Here is a 20,122-nt window from a genome sequence, read left to right on the forward strand (position 1 = left end):
ACTGTGCCAGACAGGAGACATTTGCCTTCTCACCTCTCTCCCTGCCCACTCCCCAAGCCCTCTGCCATGTTTTGCCAGCGGGTGGCTGTCTGTGCACCCAACCCCTTCACTCTCCTGCCTGGTGCCTGCCTTGTACATACCCCTCAAGCAGCCCCCACACTCCCCAAACCCTGACTTAGTTGCATGTGTTGGTTTTTCCCCCCTCCTGCAGCTGTACCAGGCTGGAAACCCTTTGCCGTGGTGGCTCGTGAGGCTTTGCTCCCTCACCTCTCCAGGTCCTGGGCCCTGCAATGCTCCTTGCTGGCACAGCACACACCCTCAGGAAGGACCTGGAGAAGGGGAGCCAGCAGCTTTGCCCACCTCTCAGTCCCGGGGCAGTGGGTTTTCTTTGCCTCCCCATGGCTTGTGGGCATGGGGTTCCCCTCCAGCACATCTTCCTTGCAGACAGCAGGTCCAAACTGCTCCTCACCAGCACCCCCCCCTGTGCCAGTGTCCCAGGAAAGCCGGGTGGGAGCTGAGCAGGGGCAGGGGGCTGGCTGAAACCCTCATCCCTCCTCAAACACAAACTGCCTCCTGCAGCTCCCTGGCTGCTTAGTGCAAACCAAGTGCTTGCTTGGTTGGTTGGTGGCTCCTTTCTAATGAGTAAAACCTTCAAAATCAGCTTGGATGGGAGCTTCAGTGATACAGGGAGATCCTGCCTTTGCTGGCTGGAAGAACAGTGGTTGGTTTAATGGATATTTTTTAAAGAATTTTGGGACTTGGAGCCTTTTCTCCTCCCCCTATCCCTCCTTTCTAGCAGAGTGGCTGTGCCTGCAATTCTGTGTTTGGGCAGGGACTCACCAAATATCAGTGTTCTGGGTATTTCCACGTTTGCATCCCTGAGTTTGGTGGCTGCTGTGTCCCCGTTGGTGCTGCCAGAGAAACCCCATCCCACAGCAGCCGGTCTGAGGGGTGGCCCGTGCCATAAATTACACAGAATTCCCATCCCTAGGACAAACCTCTTCCAACTGCAGTGCGTGGAAGCCAAATCTGGTCTGAGAGCTGGGGAGAGAGAAGGCAAGTGCACATGTTAAGGGTTGGCCTGTGGTGGCAGCAGAACAGGGTCTGCACCAGCACAGTGGGATGGGGACGGGCTGAACCCAGTGGGTTCGTTTTCTGGCTCTTTCCAGCAAGTGGCAGAGCAGGAACAGACCCTCAGCACGAGGAACACCCTGGGCTGGCTTGATTCCCTGTGGCGTTTGATGGGCTGACGAAGTGAAAGCAATCCTGAGGAGCCCCCCTGCACACACGTGTCTGCGTGTCCATGCACTGGGTTTGGTGGGACCAGGAGGCCCTGTGGATTGAGAGCCTCTCCTGTCACCATTGCTGTCTGCCAATTTATTTTTTAAGCCAATAAACTCCAGAGGGGAGCCCCCACCTTTGGCTTCCCAGGATCAAGAACTCCCCGCAGCTCCTCTGCTGTTACCATTTTTTTTTAAGTGTTTTGTAAGATCTCCAACCAACTATGCAGAGAACATGTGGGTCTGCGTCTCTCTCTCCCCAGCTCCCTTTTCCCCCCACCTGCCTTTTTCAGTGTCAAATATTTAGCTTTTTTTTTGTTGTTGTCGTCGTTGTTCTTTTTGGATAATAATAAAAATTTGGAACAAAAAAAACCCCAACCTGAAAAGGTGCAGCTTTGTGGGTGGTGAGGGGTTGAGATGCTTTGAAACTCTAATGTTGATGTAAATACTTTGCAGTTTGATAATTAAATACAAAGAAACCTCACCATAAAAAAAGAAAAAGAATGAGAAAAGAAAGAAGTGTAGCTCGTGTATGAGAGGATTTCTAAGCATCCCTGTCATGGTAGTTGGTGACATGGTGACCCTGCTGTGCACATCAAAGCCACAAGCCCAGCAGGCAGGAGATCTGACTGCCAGCCCCCCACAGCTGAGCTGGGGGTGCAGGATGGGGCAGGGGGGTGCCCTCCCTTCAGCAGGATGGGCTTCATCAGCAAGGACAAGAAGCAGGCCTGCTTCGTTAGCATAACGAGTGGGTGCTGAGTGGGATCCCTCACTTGGTGATTAAGGCATTGATGTATAGCCCCGTGCTGGGGGGAGCAGGTCTTCTGAGGGTAGGGTGGCTGCTGCTGATGGTCCTTCACCATCACCACACTCTGGGGTGGCTTTAGTGCCCCAAGCCCCTCGGTCTGGCTGCTTGGTGCTGGCGTGTGGCTGCTCCCTCCTCCTCAGGCTGGTAAGTGGCTCAGTCTTGCTGCCTTAAATATTTAATGCTTTATGTTTTGCTTCTCTTTAAAGCAATTAAGTGAAGGAGAGGTTATCTCCTGTTGGCAAGTCCCTTGGGTCCCTGTGCGTGGCGTGGGCTGGGGTGGGTTGGTGAGGTCACCCCTGTGAGGGGACCAGGCCTGGGGCTCCTCCAGCAGGAGGGGCCCTTCGTAGAGGTCAGTCCTGTGGAATGGGGTGGGAAGGGGGTGACATCAGCCTGGAGAGGCAGAGGTTGCAGGGCCAGGAGGTGTGAGATGGGAATCACCACCCAGGTCCGCTCCTGCTGGGCATCCCAGCCTGAGCAGGTGCTCCTGGGGATTGGCACCACGTGCCTCCTCTAATGGACTCAATCTTGCTGTTTGCTTCACACTCATGTTTCATGTTTTGCCCTGTAAGCCCGGGAGAGGGTTTGGGTGTGAGGGTGGGGGCTGTGGCTGCCCCACAGCAGGTCAGGTAAGGGGACAGGGGTGCTGTGTCGGCAGCTTGTGCTGGTAGCAGGTTTTTAAAAGGGCAAGGATGAGTTGTTGTTTGGTCTGAGTACCCCCTTCACTCCTCCCAGCGCTCAGTGGGACCCCCAAAGCGTTGAGTCCTGGCTCTTGACCCAGACTCCAAGAGGATAATGCTTGTGAGCAGGGGCAGCCCTGAACTGCTCTGTGTGCTGAGGATCCTCCAGAGCAAATCCTGGGCTGCTCTGGGGTGTCACTGGCTGTGCTGCTCCCTGGTAGCAAGGGGTAGAGGAGAGGCTGCCAGCAACCCCTGACTTGGAGCACAAAGCCTGTCTCTGTCCCCTGCAGACTGCCACTCAGATCTCATCTGCCCCAGCAGCAGGTATGGGTGGCACCTGTGCTGCTTGTCCTCCCTTGCCCTGCTGCCAGAGGATTTGCTTCTGCTGGGAGGAGCAGCAAAGCCCTCTTGCCAAGGGCTAATCTCCAGGCTGCTAAGGGAAGGGCTAAAGTCCTTACCTGACACACAGCTTACCTCCCGAGGTCTGAGGGCTGGGAATCAGCCCTGGTGCAAAGAAACAGGCAGGGCTGGGCTCTCTGTGGCTTCCCTGGCTCTGGGTTTTGGCTGGACCAGCCCCAGGGTAACAGCACAAGGGGACGAGGCTGGTGGCTGTAGGAGCCCAGTGCTATCAGCAGCAGCTGCCTGGTGGGTGCTTCCAGCCCAAACAGCTCCTCAGAGGGATCAGCCTCTCTCCTCCATTTGCTGCTAGTAAGGCCATGCTGTGGGCTTTTCTCAGGGTAAGCAGGGAGGGCATCCAGGCAGGAGGCACTAATTGCCCAGCAAGATGTGGGGATGGGTAGGCAGATGCTGGCAGGGCAGACTGGTGGCCATGGTGGCCCCAGGCAGCTGGGTCTCTCTCTGCACCCCAAACAGTGCTGGGGAGCTTGTCTGCCAGACAACAGCTCCTGAGGTGTGAGATGCACCAATATGAATGTCTGGCAGATCTAAGGTTCAAAAAGCCACACCAGCCTGGCAGTTATGGCCAAACCTCCTCTATGGGAAGCCTTGTGGTGTCCTACTAGCTCATCCTGGAGACAGTGCCTCTCCCTGACAAGTAGTGAGGAGGGGAGTGGGAAGCCCCCAGCCCTGAGGAGCCCGAGGGCTGCCTGAGCTAAGGTGCACCTCTGTTTCTAGGGATGGGTTTGTTGGTTTGGGGTTTTTTTCCCCCCTTTCCTGACCCTGCTGTGTCACTGATCTGTTACATGACCTAGAAAATGACCTCTCCTTCAAGTGGAAAGACAAAGGAACAGCTTAAGGTTCCAGCTCCTTGTATCTATGGAGCACCAGACAGATGGACACAGCAAGGTGATGAGACACTCTGCGCCAAAGCCCTTGCGGGCAGTGTCCAGGCTTGATGGGACCTGGCAGGACACAGTGGCTATGTTAAACCCCACTGCTCTCAGGGTCACTAACATAGCCACTCCCTGAGTGCCAGCCCACCAGGGTGGTCCCCACACAGAGACCTCCAGGATACTGGGAGACAGAGCCACCCCACTGCTCTTCTGGCAGAGAAGCTTCTTGAGACCAGGGCAGAACATCATCTCCGAGCCTCCTCCTGTGTGGGCAGCAAATGCCTGCCCCAGAGCACAGGAGCTGTGTCTGTGTGGGCTCAGCCCCATTTGTGGTGCACAGGCAGGGAAGCTCTGATGGTGCTTTTCCAAAGCCATCGGGTTTGACCTGTTCTGCAGTCACAGGCTGGTTTTTCATGGTCTCTTCACAGAAGGATGAGCATGGAATGTGAGACCTGGTTGGGTTCCTCACTCTGCCTGAGGTGTTCTGTCTGACCATGATGAAATTGCTTTCATTTTCTCTATTTAAAATGAAGATAGCATCTCAGTGCCCTTAAGAAGGTATGACAGTGTGCTGGTGAGGGCTGTGTGCATATTAAAGATGGTCTTTATCTGCATTTGGGGTGGGAGGGCTGCAAGACAGGCTGCTTACCCACCAATCTGCAGAGGTCTCTCCTCTTGCTACACCAGAAGCTCCCCTTTTGAAGTGCTTTTTTGCTCTAAATTGGGTCTCACAGAAGGGGGAGCCTGCAGCTGTCTTGAACCCTGTGTATCAAGCCAAAGGACTGTCTTGCTTTGGGGTCAGGATTGATTTAAATTGCTGTAGAGTGCAACTTGGCTAGTTAGCAACAACAGTGTGCTCTTAAAAGGGATGCATTAGCTTAAATAAATTTAAACTTAAAATTTGCTTAGAAGGCAGGAGACTTGCCACAGCTTGTAAATGCCCTCCCCTCTCCTATTTGTTGTTTATGCTGTAGCTGATGTGACAGCTACTGGGATTTCCCTCAGCCTGGCAGGTGACAGAGCTGTCATATCTATTCTTGGTGATGTGGCACACACTTCTGTTTTTAAACATGTAAACACTGATACACCCTGAACCCTTTCCAACTTGGCCTTGGTCTTCAGGACTTCGGAGTGTAAAGGAAGCTGGTTTCAGCAGAGCTCCTGCACCCTTTAACCCTCTGGGTGTTCCTGGGTGCTGTTGGAGCAGACAGTCCCATGTCTGTCTGCTGCACGTGCCCGTTCTCACCTGGAACGACAGGTCATGGCTAAAGCTGGGAAGGGCTGACAACCTAATCTCCCCCCGGATGACTCGTGGCAAAGGGTTGCAAGAGGACAGGGCAGGAAGCTGTGGCATCATGGGACAGGCTCACACAGCACAGACACCTGGTGGAGGACACTTTTACTGCCGGCGTCGGGGATTAGTGGCTAAAGACGGCTCGTGGTTGAGTTCCGTCAGCAGTAAGGAAGGGGGAATCTGTCACCCAAGTGCAGAGATAGAACCAGAAGTGATCTGTGCTGTGAGACGAGGCTGTTCAGGAATCAGCAGCGTGCTTCTGAGCCTGTTCATGTCAGGTTAAACAATTAATGAGGGGTCAGCACTCGGAGCTACAGGGCAAACAGGCTCTGCCTCTTGCTGGAGACCCTGCGGGGTGACTGTGCTAGGAGCAGAACAGACACACGACTGCTGGGCCAAGGCCTCTGCAAGGAGCAGCTGATGCATCATGCTGGGCAGGAGGCCACAGACCAAACTTTATAAAGCTTTATTAAACATTTTGAACAGCTGTGCAATGAACAAACAATACTCTGGAAGTTTCACAACCTCATAGCTTGAACTTCCTCGGGACAGCAACAGCTGCTTCTGCTGCTCTCCACAAGACTGAAGTAAAGACAAATAGATGGCAAAGAGAAGGGAACCTTTAAAAGTTGAGAGGCAGTATTTTGTGTTAACCTCTAAGGTTTCTCATAGGTTTGGCTGCACAGAGTAATATATGCAGTGTGAAGCCCTGCACAACCGTGGCTGTAGGACTGACCCACCACCACTCAGGTTTCCTGACATCCTTCTGCCAGGGAGGTGGAGACACCAGAACTCCTTCAGCCTCTTCCCTTCTCCTGTCAGTAGCACCAGCACCTTCTGTCACCCCTGGCCCGAAAAAAATATCACTGAAAATGGCTGAAGCATTTACTGCTTCAAGCCATGTCTCCACCTCAGTATCCTCTCCTGCCCTGCACACACCTGGTCTTCTGGGCTAGCATGAGTTTTATAGGGTGAGGGTCACAGTGACTTTCAAAACCCCAAATCTTGCAGCATCCCAGTAGTCAATACCTCAGTAAACCCTGGAAATCTAGAAGGAGGGGAAGAGACAGTCTCCATGACCCGTGAGGCTTTATAAAAGCAGCAGCATAACTGAGGCTTTCAGGCTATGATCTTGGAGCATAAGTAGTTGAGAAAGCACTTGGGCAGTGCACGCATCTCTTTGGCAGGCTGAGCAGGAGGAGTGACTCAACTGCCTCTGGCTCCAGCAGCTTTTGGCCAAGTCCATCTGTGAGCTGTCGAGCTTGCCCTTGATCACAAGGAGGGAAGGCTGGCTCCCCACAGAGGGAAAGATGGAGAGAATCTTGTAGCTACTCGAGCAGGGCTGAAGGCCCTGAGTTAGACCATGGTGGCCTGCTGCAAAGTGAGTGACACACAACTCCACTGCCATGCAGCAGCTGGGCAGAGGCCAGCAGCTCAGTCCTCCACCAGTTGGGAGGGCTGGTGTCCATTCCCGGTGATACAGGAAGGAAGAAAAAAAAAGTTTCTGCTTCTAAAAAAGCAGGTGGTGCTGCCAGAGTTCAGACAGTAAACAAGTTGAATTTCACAGGCAGAGTGGGAGGACTTCACCACTTTAGTCCACACACAGTTACAGGAAACAGGCTGGTTTTAATCCAGTCACATGCCTAACACCCCCTTCCCTCCTCCCTAGCCCAACCCCTTTCAAAAAGCAAAACAAGAGCCCTCAGCAGACTGGAAGATTATTGTTTCCTAGGTGCCCACTATGCTGGGATCGTGAGCTGATTCCGGCAACTGGGATCCAGTGCAGTGATACAAGAAGCAGTTCCCCCAGCAGCTGTAGCAGATGAGGACTAGAGCTGCCAGGAAGACCAAGGCACAAATCGTGCAAGGTTTCCGTTCCAGGAGAAAACTGAGCAGGTAGAAGCCCATGAACACTGAGTGACTGAACCACAACGCTGGGTTGAGGGGCTTGGGTATGAGCAGGACAGGAAGCAACCACTGCAGGCAGTACATGGTGGTGGCTGGTGGGGCTCTGTGGCAGCAGTGGTCAGGTGTGCTCCAGAAAAGTCTCCAGCAGCTCCTCTGGCAGACAGGCTGGTCTGTAGGGACAGGTAAAATGGCAGACTGTCAGAAAGAGCACAAAAAAATCAACAGACCTTCCTCTCACACAGCTTTATTTATTCCCAGGCATCGTATGCTGGAACTCCCAGTATGAAATTCTACTGTGTCTCAGAGCTAGTGCAAAGTTTCCTGCTTTCTGAACTACCTGGCTGGGGACATGGTTATCTGCTGCTGGTGTAGAAGTTGTGTGCTGTTTCTCAGGCTTTTCCCCAGGTTAGCAGCTTCTCTTTTGCCTAGTGCAGGAACAGAAAGGAGAGGGGGATACAGAAAGGAAAAAGACTGTACAAAGACTTGAGTGATAGTATAAAGAAATGCAACTAAGGGTAAACTATCAGGTGCTACAAAGAAGTGTTAAGGAAGCATTAGTGTTAAGAAGTGCCTAGGAAGTGTTCAGCACACAAACTGCTTCCTCCCCACAGCCCTGTTATAAAGCTTTCCAGCAGGACAGCACGGAATTCAAGCTATACCATGTAGCTACCCAGGAAAGCCCCAAGTGTCCAGGCTGTAAAACAAAGGGGAGAGCAGTCCCTGCTTAAGGGATTTATAATCCTTGCCAATCAGCTAAGGTCAGATAAAACCAAGTATGTGAATAGATCAAAGAGGGGACAGTCTCAAAATGGCCATTTTCCTAAGTGCTGTAAACACAAGATTTCCTCACTTGGATTATTATAAAGCCCTCTGGAAACAGTTGAGCTTTAAGGGCTTCTCCAACAGGGGTGGCAGAACACTACAAGTCCACAACTCGTGCTTCTATCTTAGCAACCACACCAACCACAATGTGTGTGGGATATTTATTTCTTTTTTTCTTTCTAAGCAGTTCAAACATCTTCATCCAAGAATTTCAAATGGCTTTAAAAAGAAATGCCTTAGAGGTGTTTCTTCAGAGCCAGAACTGTTGAAAGGGGGCAGAAGAGTGGAGTTCAGCAGCCTGGGATAGCAACAGCAGGTCAGGCTAGAAGATACCAGTATTGGTGGAAGGGAATAACCAGGAGTTTTCCTTCAGTTCATGCAGTAGGGAAACCATGAGAAGAGGGTACTCCAAACTTATTACCCCAAGGGCAAAACCAGGCAAGGAATACAGAGCCTGGTCAGAACAGCTTCTTACAGCAATCCTTTTATCTGAAAATACTCAAGTGAGTAGTGCTCTGTCAGAGGGATGGAGGGCTGAGCCAAGCCTGTTGGGATTACAACTGGGGGTGGGAAGGTTAGTAGGATGAAGGAGTGAGAAGGTAAACAAACAGCAAATTCCTCTGGCTCCTGTTGGCAGGAGAAGGGATTTGCTGGAGAAGAGAGGGAGAATGAGGGATTGCACAGAGAAGCCAAGAGGAAAACCACACATGGTTCTCTTCCAAAAAATCACTGAGGTCAGACCTGTCTTACAGCTCTGCAAGCTTGTAGGTAACTGAGTAGCTGTTGTCAGAAGCAAGAACCAGGCTGCCATCCACAGTGTCCTCAGCAGCAGGGGCTATTTTAATGTTAGAGAGAACACAGGCCAAAATCTCCACCAGGGCAAACAAATACTTGAGTATTTGGGGAAAGCATGTTGTGCTGGCACTCTTGCAAGAGAGGGTTCTCCAGCAGAGAGGGGGCAGCTGGGGTTCAATTAGTACAACTAAGCTGTACTTAGAGAGCTAAAGAATAAGGGAGAAGTTATTTTACACTGCAATATGGATAAAGTCAAAGGAATAAAACTTGTAATATTGGTTCTTTTTTATGCAAGTCACTCATATCTTTAAGGGCAAGTCTAGCCCCAAGCCTGTTTGCCCCCATCCATACACTGGAAATAAGGATTACTTATTCCATAATGCAACAGGCTGTCTCACAGCTTTTGTCAACTGCCTGGATGTCTCTGGGGTAAAAGTACTGCAGAAGTACTAGGTAACTTTTTTCCAAAGGGAAGAATGGATAAAAAAATTATCAACAAGCATTTTAACAGAAGGGTAATTAAACCCCACCAGCCAAATTTTTTAGTTCAGATTGGACTGAATACAACAAAGCTGTACCAAATCAATGATCTGCAGCTGCTTTAATCCTCCTGAAATGTTCATTCCTTGAAGCTTCCTACAGCCTTTCTCTCCCAAGTGCTAAAAGACGCAGGTAGTGCAAAACATCATGTCATACTTCTGCTGGATCCAGCCCTGAAGTCACATCAGCTCAACTTCTATAACTGGACATATGTGGCCAGTCTATGGGTCACCCTTTCTCGAGGCTTTAGCTTCAAGTGCCTACAGACAGACCCAGGCTTTACAACTGACTGCAGTTTGAGAGTGTAATTATAACTCATGATGCAGCTGCATTTAACTCCACTGTCTGGGCCTCACCATGGCAGAGACTTAAGTGATAATGCTCTGAACAGCGAGCTCATTCTAAGTGTGTAAGGATTACCTAAATGCTTCCTACACACACACATCCATCTCAGAACAAGTTACCCATTTTTGAATATTGATATTTCCTGGAAGAGCTTGTAGAAATCAATGCAACCACTCTGCAGAATAAAGAACCATTTAATAGTGGTTATTTTTTGCTATGAAGTTTCAGTGCCCTTCAATCTGCGAACCTCTTGGACTTTTAACAAATGCAGATGTTTGAACTCTTTTATCTGTAGTCAGTTGCCTTGTATTTTCATGTGCCCCTTTGTCCACCAGTTAAAGGTTGAAAACCTTTTGTCTGTTGCATCCCACAGCCGATCCTACAAAAGGTATCAATACTTGAGATTTCTGCAGCTCTGTCTTCCTCAAGGGACTTTCCACTGGTAAGATAAATACTCTTCCTAGCTCTTCACTGGAGACTCCTTTATACAGCTGGCAGTGAGACTGTGTTCTCTTTCCCTGCTATTGATCAAAGAGTCCCCTGCTGTCAGCTCCTTGCTGAGCAGGGCACTACCACTCTCCTTGGTGCCCAGGACAGGCAGTCCCTTCCTGAAGCCTTAACAACATTCAGTTTTGCCTACATTCTCAAGCAAAGTGAGACTTGCAAATGAAGAATTCCTACCTTGTTTTCTTTGTCCCCTCTTCATGATCCAAGCTAGAGATTATCACCTCCCACAGCAACTAAGAACTTGTCACCCAACAGTACTTTTACCAGCTCCCTGTTTCACAACCGCATCCTGCTTTTCCTCAACCAGTTGCTCTTGTTCTCCCCTGCCTGACTCATCTTCCTCCTTAGCCAGCCTGGTGTCCTGCTAACCTCAAGACTGCTCTTGTGCTCCTGCTGGAGTCATCTGACTTGGCTGCCACTCATGTTTACCAGACAGCTCCTTCTCATCTCCCCACCACTGCCTCCTCTTGCTCCTCCACAGCTCTCAGATCCTCCTGAACTTGCCTCAGACCTCTCAGCAGCTGAACACAGGAGTGGTTCCTGCTGATCTCCCCACAGCAGCTCCATCTTATCTCCATGTGCTTTCTCCCTGCCAGCTCCTGCAGGCAGAATAGCAGCCGGGGGAAGCTCCCTGTGCACCTCATTAGTAAGTAAACACCAATACTTTTTCACATGCTTATTAATCAGCTTCCATCATGTCCACAGCCCTACTTTCAGTCATCTTCTCTCCCTGGACTATTCTAAACCAGCAGGTCCTACTGGCACATGTTTGTGGGGAGGATTTTCAGATTCCAGGGCAAGGGCAGCAGCACACCTTTCCCAGCCAGAAACAAAACTTTTTAATTATGAAAAGTGAGCAGCACAGCACAAGTCTGTAGTGTTCTGCAATCACTGGTCACATTTTGGAACACATCCATCTGAGAAGCTAGGAAGCTGTTCCTTAATATTCTACAAGCTAATTCAGCAATTAAGAGGCCAAAAGGTGTCCCTACACCACAGGTTTTACCCATCAGTATGTCAACACCGAGTCTGTACCTTTCTCAAGAATAGCTTAATTTCTTAACAGCCCATTTACCCTGACAGGGGAGAATGATCAGCTGGCTTTCACTAAGCACTTAAAAGGTAAGCTTGTTCAGTCCTTACTAAGGCAGCTATGAAGCCAGTACTGTCCATAAGGAACATCCCCAGCAGATGCTAAACAAACAGCCCCCCAGGCTGGCAGCCAAAAGGTCTGCAATAAAAGATTGAGTAACCTCCAATCTCCCCCTTACCCCCAAAGCTTCTGCTGGGGAATGAAAAGTCACGTTGTCTAGATCAAAATCTCTCTGAAGTTACACCATGCACGTAGGAGTAAGCCCTGAGGGCTTGCAGTGAGTTTCTTACCTATAAGGCTCACCTGTTGTACAGTTTGATTAAAACTTTAAATCAAAACCCCTGTCAGAGCCACGTGAGCTGATGTGTGTGGGCAGTGCTTCCTGCTGCCAACCCGTCTTCAAAACCAACTCTCAAATACTATGTAGCAGCCAAAACAGCTGCTAAAAATACACAATATCCAAAGCATTGTGGAAAAGCAGAGTTGAAAGAGCTATCAAGTGAGGAGTCTGAGTTCAGCTAAGAAAAGCAACAGCAGAGCAGCTTTCTAGATGACAAACTCTCTTAAAAAACCCCAAGAACTCATACTGTTCTAACTTTAAGACCTATTTGCAGTATCAGGGATTTAACTTCGGGGTGGGGGTTGTTTTTTGGTGTTTGGTTTTTTTTTGCCTTGTTGCTATGCTTTCTATTTTTTTAAAAGCTTTTATCTGCTGGTGTGACTCAGCTGGAAAAAGTGATTCTTGGCAATTTTTGGCAATGGCCTTACCCCAGCCTTTGGTAAGTTTGTGCCTTGCACACTTGATGTAGACAGGGGCAGACCCCTAAGTCAGCCAGTTGTGTGGTGGGAACAGATGTCAACCTTGACAGCTGTCACCTGAAGTGCTGCTGCTTTCATTTGTATTAATTTATTAATTCTCAAGAGTCCTCATTCCCACCCCCTGCCTTTGCTTGACTCCCAAAGATCTTGGATCCCAGGAGCATTCCGAGTTCCCTGATTTTTTAGCTTTTCATTTGGATCTCTCCTCTACCTTTTGTGCCTTCATCAGGTTCTGCCTGAATACAGCCTGAAAATAAGGCTAATTTTCTGTGTCTCAGGTAAAAAGAGGCAAAAAAACCCCAACAACGCAGCACTGGCAAAGGGTCTGGGGAGTGACAGAGCTTGGAAAGGCTGTGACAGCACCTGCCGGATCGGTGATAACGTTTCGGTACAGCGGGGCTCGGGGTGTCGTGGGCTGCGTTTGGGAGCTTTGGGGTTCGTCCTTTCTTGCGTGTTTGGGAGAGAAACAGGCCTGGGTTGGGTTGTGGCAGGGCTGGGGCAGCCGAGAGGGGCAGCACGGCGCTGCTCCGTCCCCCGGCGGGGCTGGAAGCGGCGGCGGAACCGCTTCCGTCACAACCGGGAACGCGCCGCTTCCCCCGCCGCACCGGGACCCGCCGCTCACCGCTGCCAGAGGCCGCGCAGCCCCGGCTCCACCCGCGGATGGTTCACGGGGTCCCCGCTCCCCCCGGCCCGCCTTCCCCCCCCACCCCCCCCAACTCACAGCGCGGTGCCGCCGCCTCACGCCGCCATCCCGGGGCCGTCCGCGCCGCGCCCTGAGGAAGGGAGAGACAGGCCGCCCAGGAGCCGCCGGCGCGCCCCCGGCAGGGCTCGGCAGTCCCAGGGAGCCCCGCTGCCCGCCTGGCAGGGCCCGGCCCGGCTCGGGACCGAGCTCCGGGAGCGGAGCACGACCCGGGGGTCGGGCGGGCGGCGCTGAGGGGAGCCCGGCGGGGCGGGCACTGCGCATGCGCGGCGGCGCGGAGACGGGCACTGCGCACGCGCGGGAGGGGGCTCGGGCAGCTGCGGGTGCGCGGCGGCAGGCACTGCGCATGCGCGGGAGGGGGGGGGCTCGGCAGGCTGCGGGGAGGCGGGCACCGCGCATGCGCGGGGCTCCGCTGGTCCAGGGATGCTTTATCTGTATAGAAGGAGCTGCGGGTCCGTGCGGGGTTTTGGCTGCGCGGGTCCCTGTTCCCGGGGATTTCCGCGTGCCGCTGCGCGTGGTGCGCGGCAGGCTGCTCGCGGAGCCCTTTGGCGAGCTCTGCGTGGTGCCGGCAGGGTTTTTTCTGCGGGCAGCGCACGCTGCTCGCCCCGCGCTCTGTGCCGCGGCGAAGCTTTCCTGCTTTCCATGCTGCTTTCAGGCTGGCTTGCGCGCTGCTTTCTTGTCAGACGTGGGGGGGCACTTTCATTGCCAGCTGGGCCCCATCCAGGGTCCCCGTTTTCCATGTGGCCGTGGGGTGACCACCCAGCACCCCTCCCGGTGCTGCATCTCGAAGAGCAGTGGAGCAAATGGGGTGTTTCTTGCACTGGGTTTGGCTGCTCTGGCTCCTGGAGCCAACTGCATCCATGGGCACTGGCCTTGGCACTCAGGGGGCTCTGCCAGATCCCACCAAAAGCCCAGGGAACCTTGGTTACAGTCTGTGGGATTCATCCTGGGCCCAACCCGAAACAACTTGAGGGCTCCAAATCCTTTTGCAAACCACAAGGTGGACCCTGATGCCAGAGGCTCCTGGCCACGTCCCCCTGCCCCTGTGCTGCTGCAGGAGCTGGGCGCTCGCTCGGGTTTCTTGTGGTTGTAGTTGTGAGTTTCTGTGAAGAAATTCCAGCTTGCAGTTGGGTGTTGGAGCTGCAGGAGCAGTCCTGCAGCTGGCAGCAGTGGGAGCTCCCAGCCCTGCAGCATCCTCGGTAAGGAGAGACAGAGAGGGATCATCCATAACAAATTCAGAAGCTTTGGAGGCTGCAGGGAGCCATCCAGTGGAGTGGATCTGTAAGGAGCTGCTGAGGGAAGGGCATATTCAGTAGGAAAAGAATCCCAGGCCAGTGAGAACAGACTGTTCTGTGCAGGACAGGAGGCAATGGGGGTTTTATGGTCTTTCTCTTCAGGCAGAAGCTTTTAAAGGACTTCTGGCTGTGCTTTGCTTTTATTTTGGGGAATATTTTAATTATTTCCCTCCGCTTTGTTGAGCTGCTTTTGGAGCCAGTTGTCTATTCCTATCACAAAAGCTACATCCAAAACATGCAGGACATACCCCAAAAACCACCAGGGGCTGAGCAGCACCATGAGTATCACCTCACAGCAAAGGGGGGTGCCTTGTCTTGTATAAAAATAACCAAAGACTGTAGTGGTGCCTTGTTCCTGTATTCCAGACTTTGGGAGAGATGAGGCTGTCACTCACCAGCAGATCCTGCTTGGCACTCGGGGTCTGCTGAGCCCAGAGGCTCCCTGAAGGTCTGGGGACACCCTGGGTGCAGGGGAGACACAGGGCTGATGCACAGAGATGATCCTGGGGAGTCAGAGGAGGATCTTGTGCTGCAGCAGAGGGGTGAGCAAAGAGAAGCTGGGACCAAGAAAAGCTTTTTCTCAGGAAAGAAAATAAACCCTGGGTATAGCCAAATCCTTGGTAAGCCCCAAAATAAACCTGAAAACTGGCTTGAAATGTGGGGAAGAGTAGCAGGAGGGCACTGAGAAATGTGGCAGCATGGAAGGTGGGATGGAACAGCAGATGAACCCAGCTCTACAGGGTACATCCCACCCTTCCCAGGTCTCCAGCCTCCTTCACAGCTCAGAGTTTTATGGGCTCAACTCTGCCTGCAGGGTTGAGAAAGTAAAACCAAGCAGGAGCAGCACAAATGTACAAACCAGCTCAAGTTTACTCCCAGCATCGTTCCTCCTTTCCCAAACAGGCATCTTACACCTTTCCCAGTCCCAGAGCAGTGCAGTTCAGTAGTCAGGGAGCTCAGAGCCACGTCCCATCCCAACGATGGAAGCGATCTCTCAGCTTGTTGGATCCCAATGAGATCCAGGCAGCAAAATGGAGCAGGCTGCTTCCAGCAGAGACAAGCAGCAGCGTTGGCCACGGGGCTCCCTGGGGAGACCCAGGGAGCTCAGCTGAGCTGCTGCCCTGGTTTCTCAGAGGGGAGGCACCCCCCGGAATTTGCGGATGACGTTGGCCAGTCGCTTGGCCAGCCCGCCCCGGCTCGGCTCTTCCACGTGAAAGGTTCTGGTGAGGAGGTTGTAGAAGGAGCCATAGCAGACTGCCACCACGGTGCAGGTCAGGCAGATGACATTGTAGGGCATGCTGAAGTCTGGCGTCGGCAAGTTCACCAACAGCGGCTCCGTGTACAGGCGCACAAAGTAGCTGGAGCCATCCGAGGAAGGAAACCTGGAGAGTTGGGAGCAGGAAAGGGAGTGTCAGCCCACACAGGGCCGCTGCTTCGTGCTCACCAGATGGGATGAGAGCGACCAGCAGCCTGCAGGCACTGCAGCACAGCCCCACTCCCCAGCACGGGCACTCACAGCGAGGTGAAGAGAGGGCTCTGCTCCACATCCACGTCCTTCATGGCGGTGACACTGGGCACCAGGGCACTAAGCACTGATGAACTGAGGAGACAAAGGACATGCTCGTGTCAGCAAAGAGGCAGCAAGAGTTCTTCCTGTCCCCAGAGAGCTGGGCAGCAAGTCCTACAGGAGGCCCAGGAGGAGCTGAGGTGTGTCGTTACCTGACGTAAAAGCCGTGATTGGGATCGGGTGGGTACTCTGTCCACTTCAGCAAGGCCCTCTCAAACTGGATTGTGATCTTGGTCACCGAGTTGGCTGGCAGCTGGATCAGCATTTCCAAGAGGTGAGGCCGTCTCCGGTCTTGGGCTGGTTGGTAGTGGATGTAACCTAATCCCAAAGACATGTGTCAGTGGCAACAGGGGGACCTTGTCCAATCCTGGACATTTCCCACAGGGTGGGTGGCCCTGCTTCCACTGTCCTGGGAGAGGTTTTCTGGGCAAGGGAGGTAGCAAAAAGCATGTGTTAAAGCTAATTCTGGCTCATCTTCAGAGCTGATGACCCATAAAAGTCAGGTGTTTGCAAGGAAAGGTACAAATGCAAAGTAAGACCCATATAATCAGGACCTCCTTTACTACCATGATCAATTAGACCCTTGTTGCATTACGAAACACTGTCCACATGCCTCTTACAAAACAGACTTAATAAAGTCTCATCCACTGTGCGTGCTGTGCTGAAGGCTGGGGAAAACATCTGAAGATGTTTTGTTTCCCAATCCAGTTTCCCAGCGATCCCTGGGACCCGAGGGAGGGACTAAACCATCTCTGGAATGAGCCCCTTGTGCCAAGAGAACCAGGTGGCATGAGCTCCCGGGAGGGTTTACTTACTTGGCTTGTTTTCCTTCCCCTTGGTGATGATAGTCAGGGTGTGCACATAGAGCCGCAGATACCAGGGCACAGTCTCCAGCAGGACCACGGGGAAGGCCCGGTAGGGGTGGGTGTTGTAGATGAGGGTGCTGATCTCTCCAGTCTGCAGCCCGTACCCGCTCACGTAGCGCTGAGCATGGAGCACAGGGATCGGCAGTTCGGCTGCCAGAGAGAAAGGGACATGGGAATGGGGGGTTGGGGGGATGCCAGGCGATGTATTTTTTTAAACCTGGACCAGTGGGTGCAGGTGGAGGGAAGTTCTGGTGGCTCACAGCTGTCCTGGGGCCGCTTCCACTTCAGCTGCACGTTGAGGCTGCGAGATGTGTTGAAGAGGGAGGGGCTCAGCAGGTCATAGACAGCATAGGTTCTCCTGTCTCCCTGGACAACAGCTTCCAGCACAGATGCTGGAGCGGGTGTCACTTCCAGCAACTCCTTCTCCTGAGAAAGCAAGTGGGCCATGAAAGGAAAAGTGCCCCTTGGAAGCTACTGGCAGCACTGGGCAAAGCCTTTCCAGCTGGCCCTGAGATTTCCCACCCAACAGCCAGCTCAGGGCTCTGACTAACACCACCACTCCCTTTCGTTAGCCCCAGAGGGCTCCTGGAGGCCCTGGCCATGCAAGGCGAGGATCCTTCAGAGCCCCAGAGTGGCTGAGGATTACCTTGTTCTCAGGGGAGATGTCAACGTAGACTTTGCTCTGCGATGCCAGGGGACACGCGTCCGTGAGCGTGCGAGAGAACATCTTAAAGAGGGACCAGTCTGTGGGAGGGAAAGTCAGTGGCAGTCAGAGTGAGGTGCCACGGGGTGGGACGCTGCAGGACTGCAGAGCACTGCTGCCGAGGTACCTTTCTTTCCTTGGCCGCTGGAAAAGGTGTCGAAGACCACAGTGAGGGTCTGTCTGAGCTCCCAGGACACAGCCAGGCAGGAGGCATCCTGGACAAGAGAGAGACAGGTGACTCTGATCACAACTTCTGGAGGGGCAGGACAGCAGGAGGGAGCAGGAACTCCACCAAGAATCCCATCGGGAGGGAGGTAAGACCACAGAAGCAGGACGACGGCTGCATTAGACACAGTGAACCCACCAAGGGGGATCTCAGTGAACCAACATGTCCCACTGCAGCCTCACAAGGTGTCTTCTGGTGTTCTCAGGGGGGTGTTCAAGGAAGGAGGCCCAGGCCCCACACTTACCCTGCAGATGGGGCGGATGTGCACGGCCTGTGAGTGGTAGCTGCTGTGGAACAAGCGCTCAGCCTTCAGCAGCACAGCCAGCCCAGCCTGCCAGGAGAAAAGGAGAAACCCAGCCCTAGGTCTGGTCTCTGCTCCCACCGGCAGCAAGACCCTGCTGAGGCTTCCCAGAGCATGCTCCCAGGTTGCTGTTGGAAACCCAGCTCCATCAGGAGTGGCCTTGAGGGGCCAGCAGGACTTGCTGTTACCTTTGAGCCACATGGGAGCAGCTTCTTCCAAGGAGTGAGGTTCTCTGTGCAGACAACCTCCCGGGGCAGGACAGCGTATCGCAGGAGGTGATGATCTGTCCCTGGGCAGGGAGGTGAAGCATCAACAGGCAGGTACTGCTACAGGCACGAGAGCAGCAGCAGGCCTGTCCCACCCCCCCAGGGTATAACACAGCCCACCACCCACATAACAAGCATGGAATGCCATGAGCTCCGTCAGGAATGGATCCCTCTCTGTTCAGAGTGATTTGGGAAGAACAGGGAAGGGTATCCCCTGGCAGATTTTTTTTTCCCTGAGCCCTGCAGTCCTCACCAGCTCTTTCATAAAACATTTCAGAGAGACAGGCGAGGGTCTGGGAGCATCTGCCACACAGTGCTCCTGGGGTGCCTCTGTTCAATGTCAAGCCTTGTTCATAAGAAGATGAACTGCCTCCCAGAGGAGGTGAACAGGCCCCACTGCAAACACGGAGTCCTTGCAGGACCTGTCCCCAGAGGGGCAGAACTAGAGCTAGAGACAAGAGCAGGCAGGCAGAGCCAGGCAGGCTCACCGTTGGCTAAGCCCAGGGGCTTGAAGGATGCCGTGGGAGTGACTGTGTTGGTTGAGTCAATGAAGTTGAGAGAAGCACAGAATATTCCCGAGAGGATGTTACTCAGTTCTTTCCAGGCTTTGTCCACACTGTGTGAGAACAGACAGCAGAGATTACTCAGCAGCTCCCCTCGGAACAAGCAGCATTAAGTTCACTAAACCCACTGGGGTGACTGTGCTGGCTTTTAGAAGCTGCAGGGAGTGTGCAGGCAGAGCCTGCTGGTCCTGCCTCCAGTTCCCTTGGTGTTTGATTCTAATGCATGAGATCTGAGGACATTCAGAGCAGGGGCAGCTGTGGGGCTGGCAGGGCTACACACAGCCTGGGACCTGGTGGTGGGTACAGCTGGTACACAAGGAGAGGGGCTGGGGGAGCAGGGACATGCAGTGTGTGGGGAAGGGGTTGTGAGACCTATAGCAACACCCTGGTGCAGCTCTGAAGGCTGACCTGGCCAGCAGACCTGGTATGGGCCACTTGTAGGACTCTGCAGGTCCATGTGGAGCTCAAAGAGGGACTCACTGCTAAGGGAGATGGTGACAAGTGTTGGGTGGAAGTCAAAGGAAGAGAGTCATTCATGAGAGGCTGAAGTACAACCTCTGCAGCGGGGGGTTGGTCATCACAGCCCCTAAGGGAATTACTTGTTCCTTTAGTGAACTAGAAATTGTCCCTCAGCACCACATCCTGTCCCACGGGCTGAGTGGGGCTATGTTCTCCTTTTCCTTAGGGGGAGAAGCTCCTGGGGCTGCAGGCTTTTTATTCCAGTGGGCGTTTTCCCAGCCGGGCGGCCCCCTCACACACCGTGGCTGCCTCGCGTGAGAAGAGTGACAGCTCCCAGCAGCGGCAGCCGCGGCGGGGGACCCGGAGGGGCAGGCCCGCGGCCGGGGTACCTACTCGGTGACGCTGGGCTGGAACCAGACCCAGAGCTCCGCGCCGGCGGGGGCCTGCAGGGGGGGCTGCCCCCAGGCCTGGGTGCGCCAGAAGCCCTGCGTGAGGGCGAGGTGAAGCTCCCGCACCCCCAGCGCCGACACCAGCCGCCCCAGCGCCTTCGGGAAGAGCCTGTAGTGAGAGACTGCGGGCGGTGTCAGCCCCTGACGTCACACCGGGCACCGCCGCTGCCGGCGACGTCACATGCAACCCCCGCAACCCGCCCGCAACCCCCGCCCCGCCCCGCAGCCCCCAGCGGCCCGCCCGGCCCTACCCGCGCCCCGCGGCAGGTCGGCGTCCCACCGCGTGCGGAACTGGAAGGTGGCGGCCAGCTCTCCGGCGGGCAGCGGGCTCAGCAGCAGCTCCTCCCGCAGCGCGTCCCGCCGCGCCCGCCCCGGCCCCGCCAGCGCCAGCAGCGCCAGCAGCGCCAGCGCCGGGGCCGCCGCCATCCCGCCGCTCGCTTCCGCTTCCGGGCCGGCCGGCCAATAGCGGCCGCTTCCGGGGTTGCCATGGAGACGGGAAGCCGCGGCCTGGCCTCGCCAGCGCGGACACGGCGGGACCGGGCTCCGG

At 53.9% G+C, this 20,122-nt stretch overlaps 2 protein-coding genes across 3 annotated transcripts; both read right to left on the bottom strand.

Moving 5' to 3' along the window:
- Window positions 1-5,798: 5,798 nt before the first annotated feature.
- BLCAP (BLCAP apoptosis inducing factor) lies at window positions 5,799-13,141 on the bottom strand. Of its 2 annotated transcripts, XM_051632992.1 has the most exons (3): window positions 12,902-13,141; window positions 12,544-12,622; window positions 5,799-7,429 (listed from the first exon to the last, which is right to left on the bottom strand). In XM_051632992.1, the coding sequence occupies exon 3, from the start codon at window positions 7,341-7,343 to the stop codon at window positions 7,080-7,082; it is 264 nt and encodes an 87-aa protein (XP_051488952.1). In that variant the 5' UTR covers window positions 7,344-7,429; window positions 12,544-12,622; window positions 12,902-13,141; the 3' UTR covers window positions 5,799-7,079. The 2 variants fall into 2 exon arrangements, with proteins under 2 accessions (XP_051488952.1, XP_051488951.1); XM_051632991.1 differs by lacking the exon at window positions 12,544-12,622 and having other exon boundaries at window positions 12,902-12,993.
- Window positions 13,142-15,027: 1,886 nt separating this feature from the next.
- PIGT (phosphatidylinositol glycan anchor biosynthesis class T) lies at window positions 15,028-20,018 on the bottom strand. Its single transcript, XM_051632980.1, has 12 exons — window positions 19,827-20,018; window positions 19,520-19,697; window positions 18,593-18,720; window positions 18,027-18,127; window positions 17,782-17,868; window positions 17,439-17,526; window positions 17,255-17,352; window positions 16,869-17,034; window positions 16,558-16,758; window positions 15,895-16,060; window positions 15,692-15,775; window positions 15,028-15,557 (listed from the first exon to the last, which is right to left on the bottom strand). The coding sequence occupies exons 1-12, from the start codon at window positions 19,999-20,001 to the stop codon at window positions 15,305-15,307; spliced, it is 1,725 nt and encodes a 574-aa protein (XP_051488940.1). The 5' UTR covers window positions 20,002-20,018; the 3' UTR covers window positions 15,028-15,304.
- Between the last annotated feature and the right edge of the window lie 104 nt (window positions 20,019-20,122).

Source organism: Apus apus, chromosome 15 (assembly GCF_020740795.1).
Source record: "Apus apus isolate bApuApu2 chromosome 15, bApuApu2.pri.cur, whole genome shotgun sequence".
Lineage (NCBI taxonomy): Eukaryota > Metazoa > Chordata > Aves > Apodiformes > Apodidae > Apus > Apus apus.

What these genes read in the sequence shown, in the direction of transcription:
- BLCAP (XM_051632992.1), bottom strand. Translation starts at nt 7,343, where the DNA reads ATGTACTGCCTGCAGTGGTTGCTTCCTGTCCTGCTCATACCCAAGCCC.
- PIGT (XM_051632980.1), bottom strand. Translation starts at nt 20,001, where the DNA reads ATGGCGGCGGCCCCGGCGCTGGCGCTGCTGGCGCTGCTGGCGCTGGCG. An exon ending in ACATCCGCCCCATCTGCAGG is followed by an intron (nt 17,527 to 17,781) that starts GTAAGTGTGGGG and finishes TCTCTTGTCCAG; the next exon opens with GATGCCTCCTGCCTGGCTGT. An exon ending in AATCACGGCTTTTACGTCAG is followed by an intron (nt 15,776 to 15,894) that starts GTAACGACACAC and finishes TTGTCTCCTCAG; the next exon opens with TTCATCAGTGCTTAGTGCCC.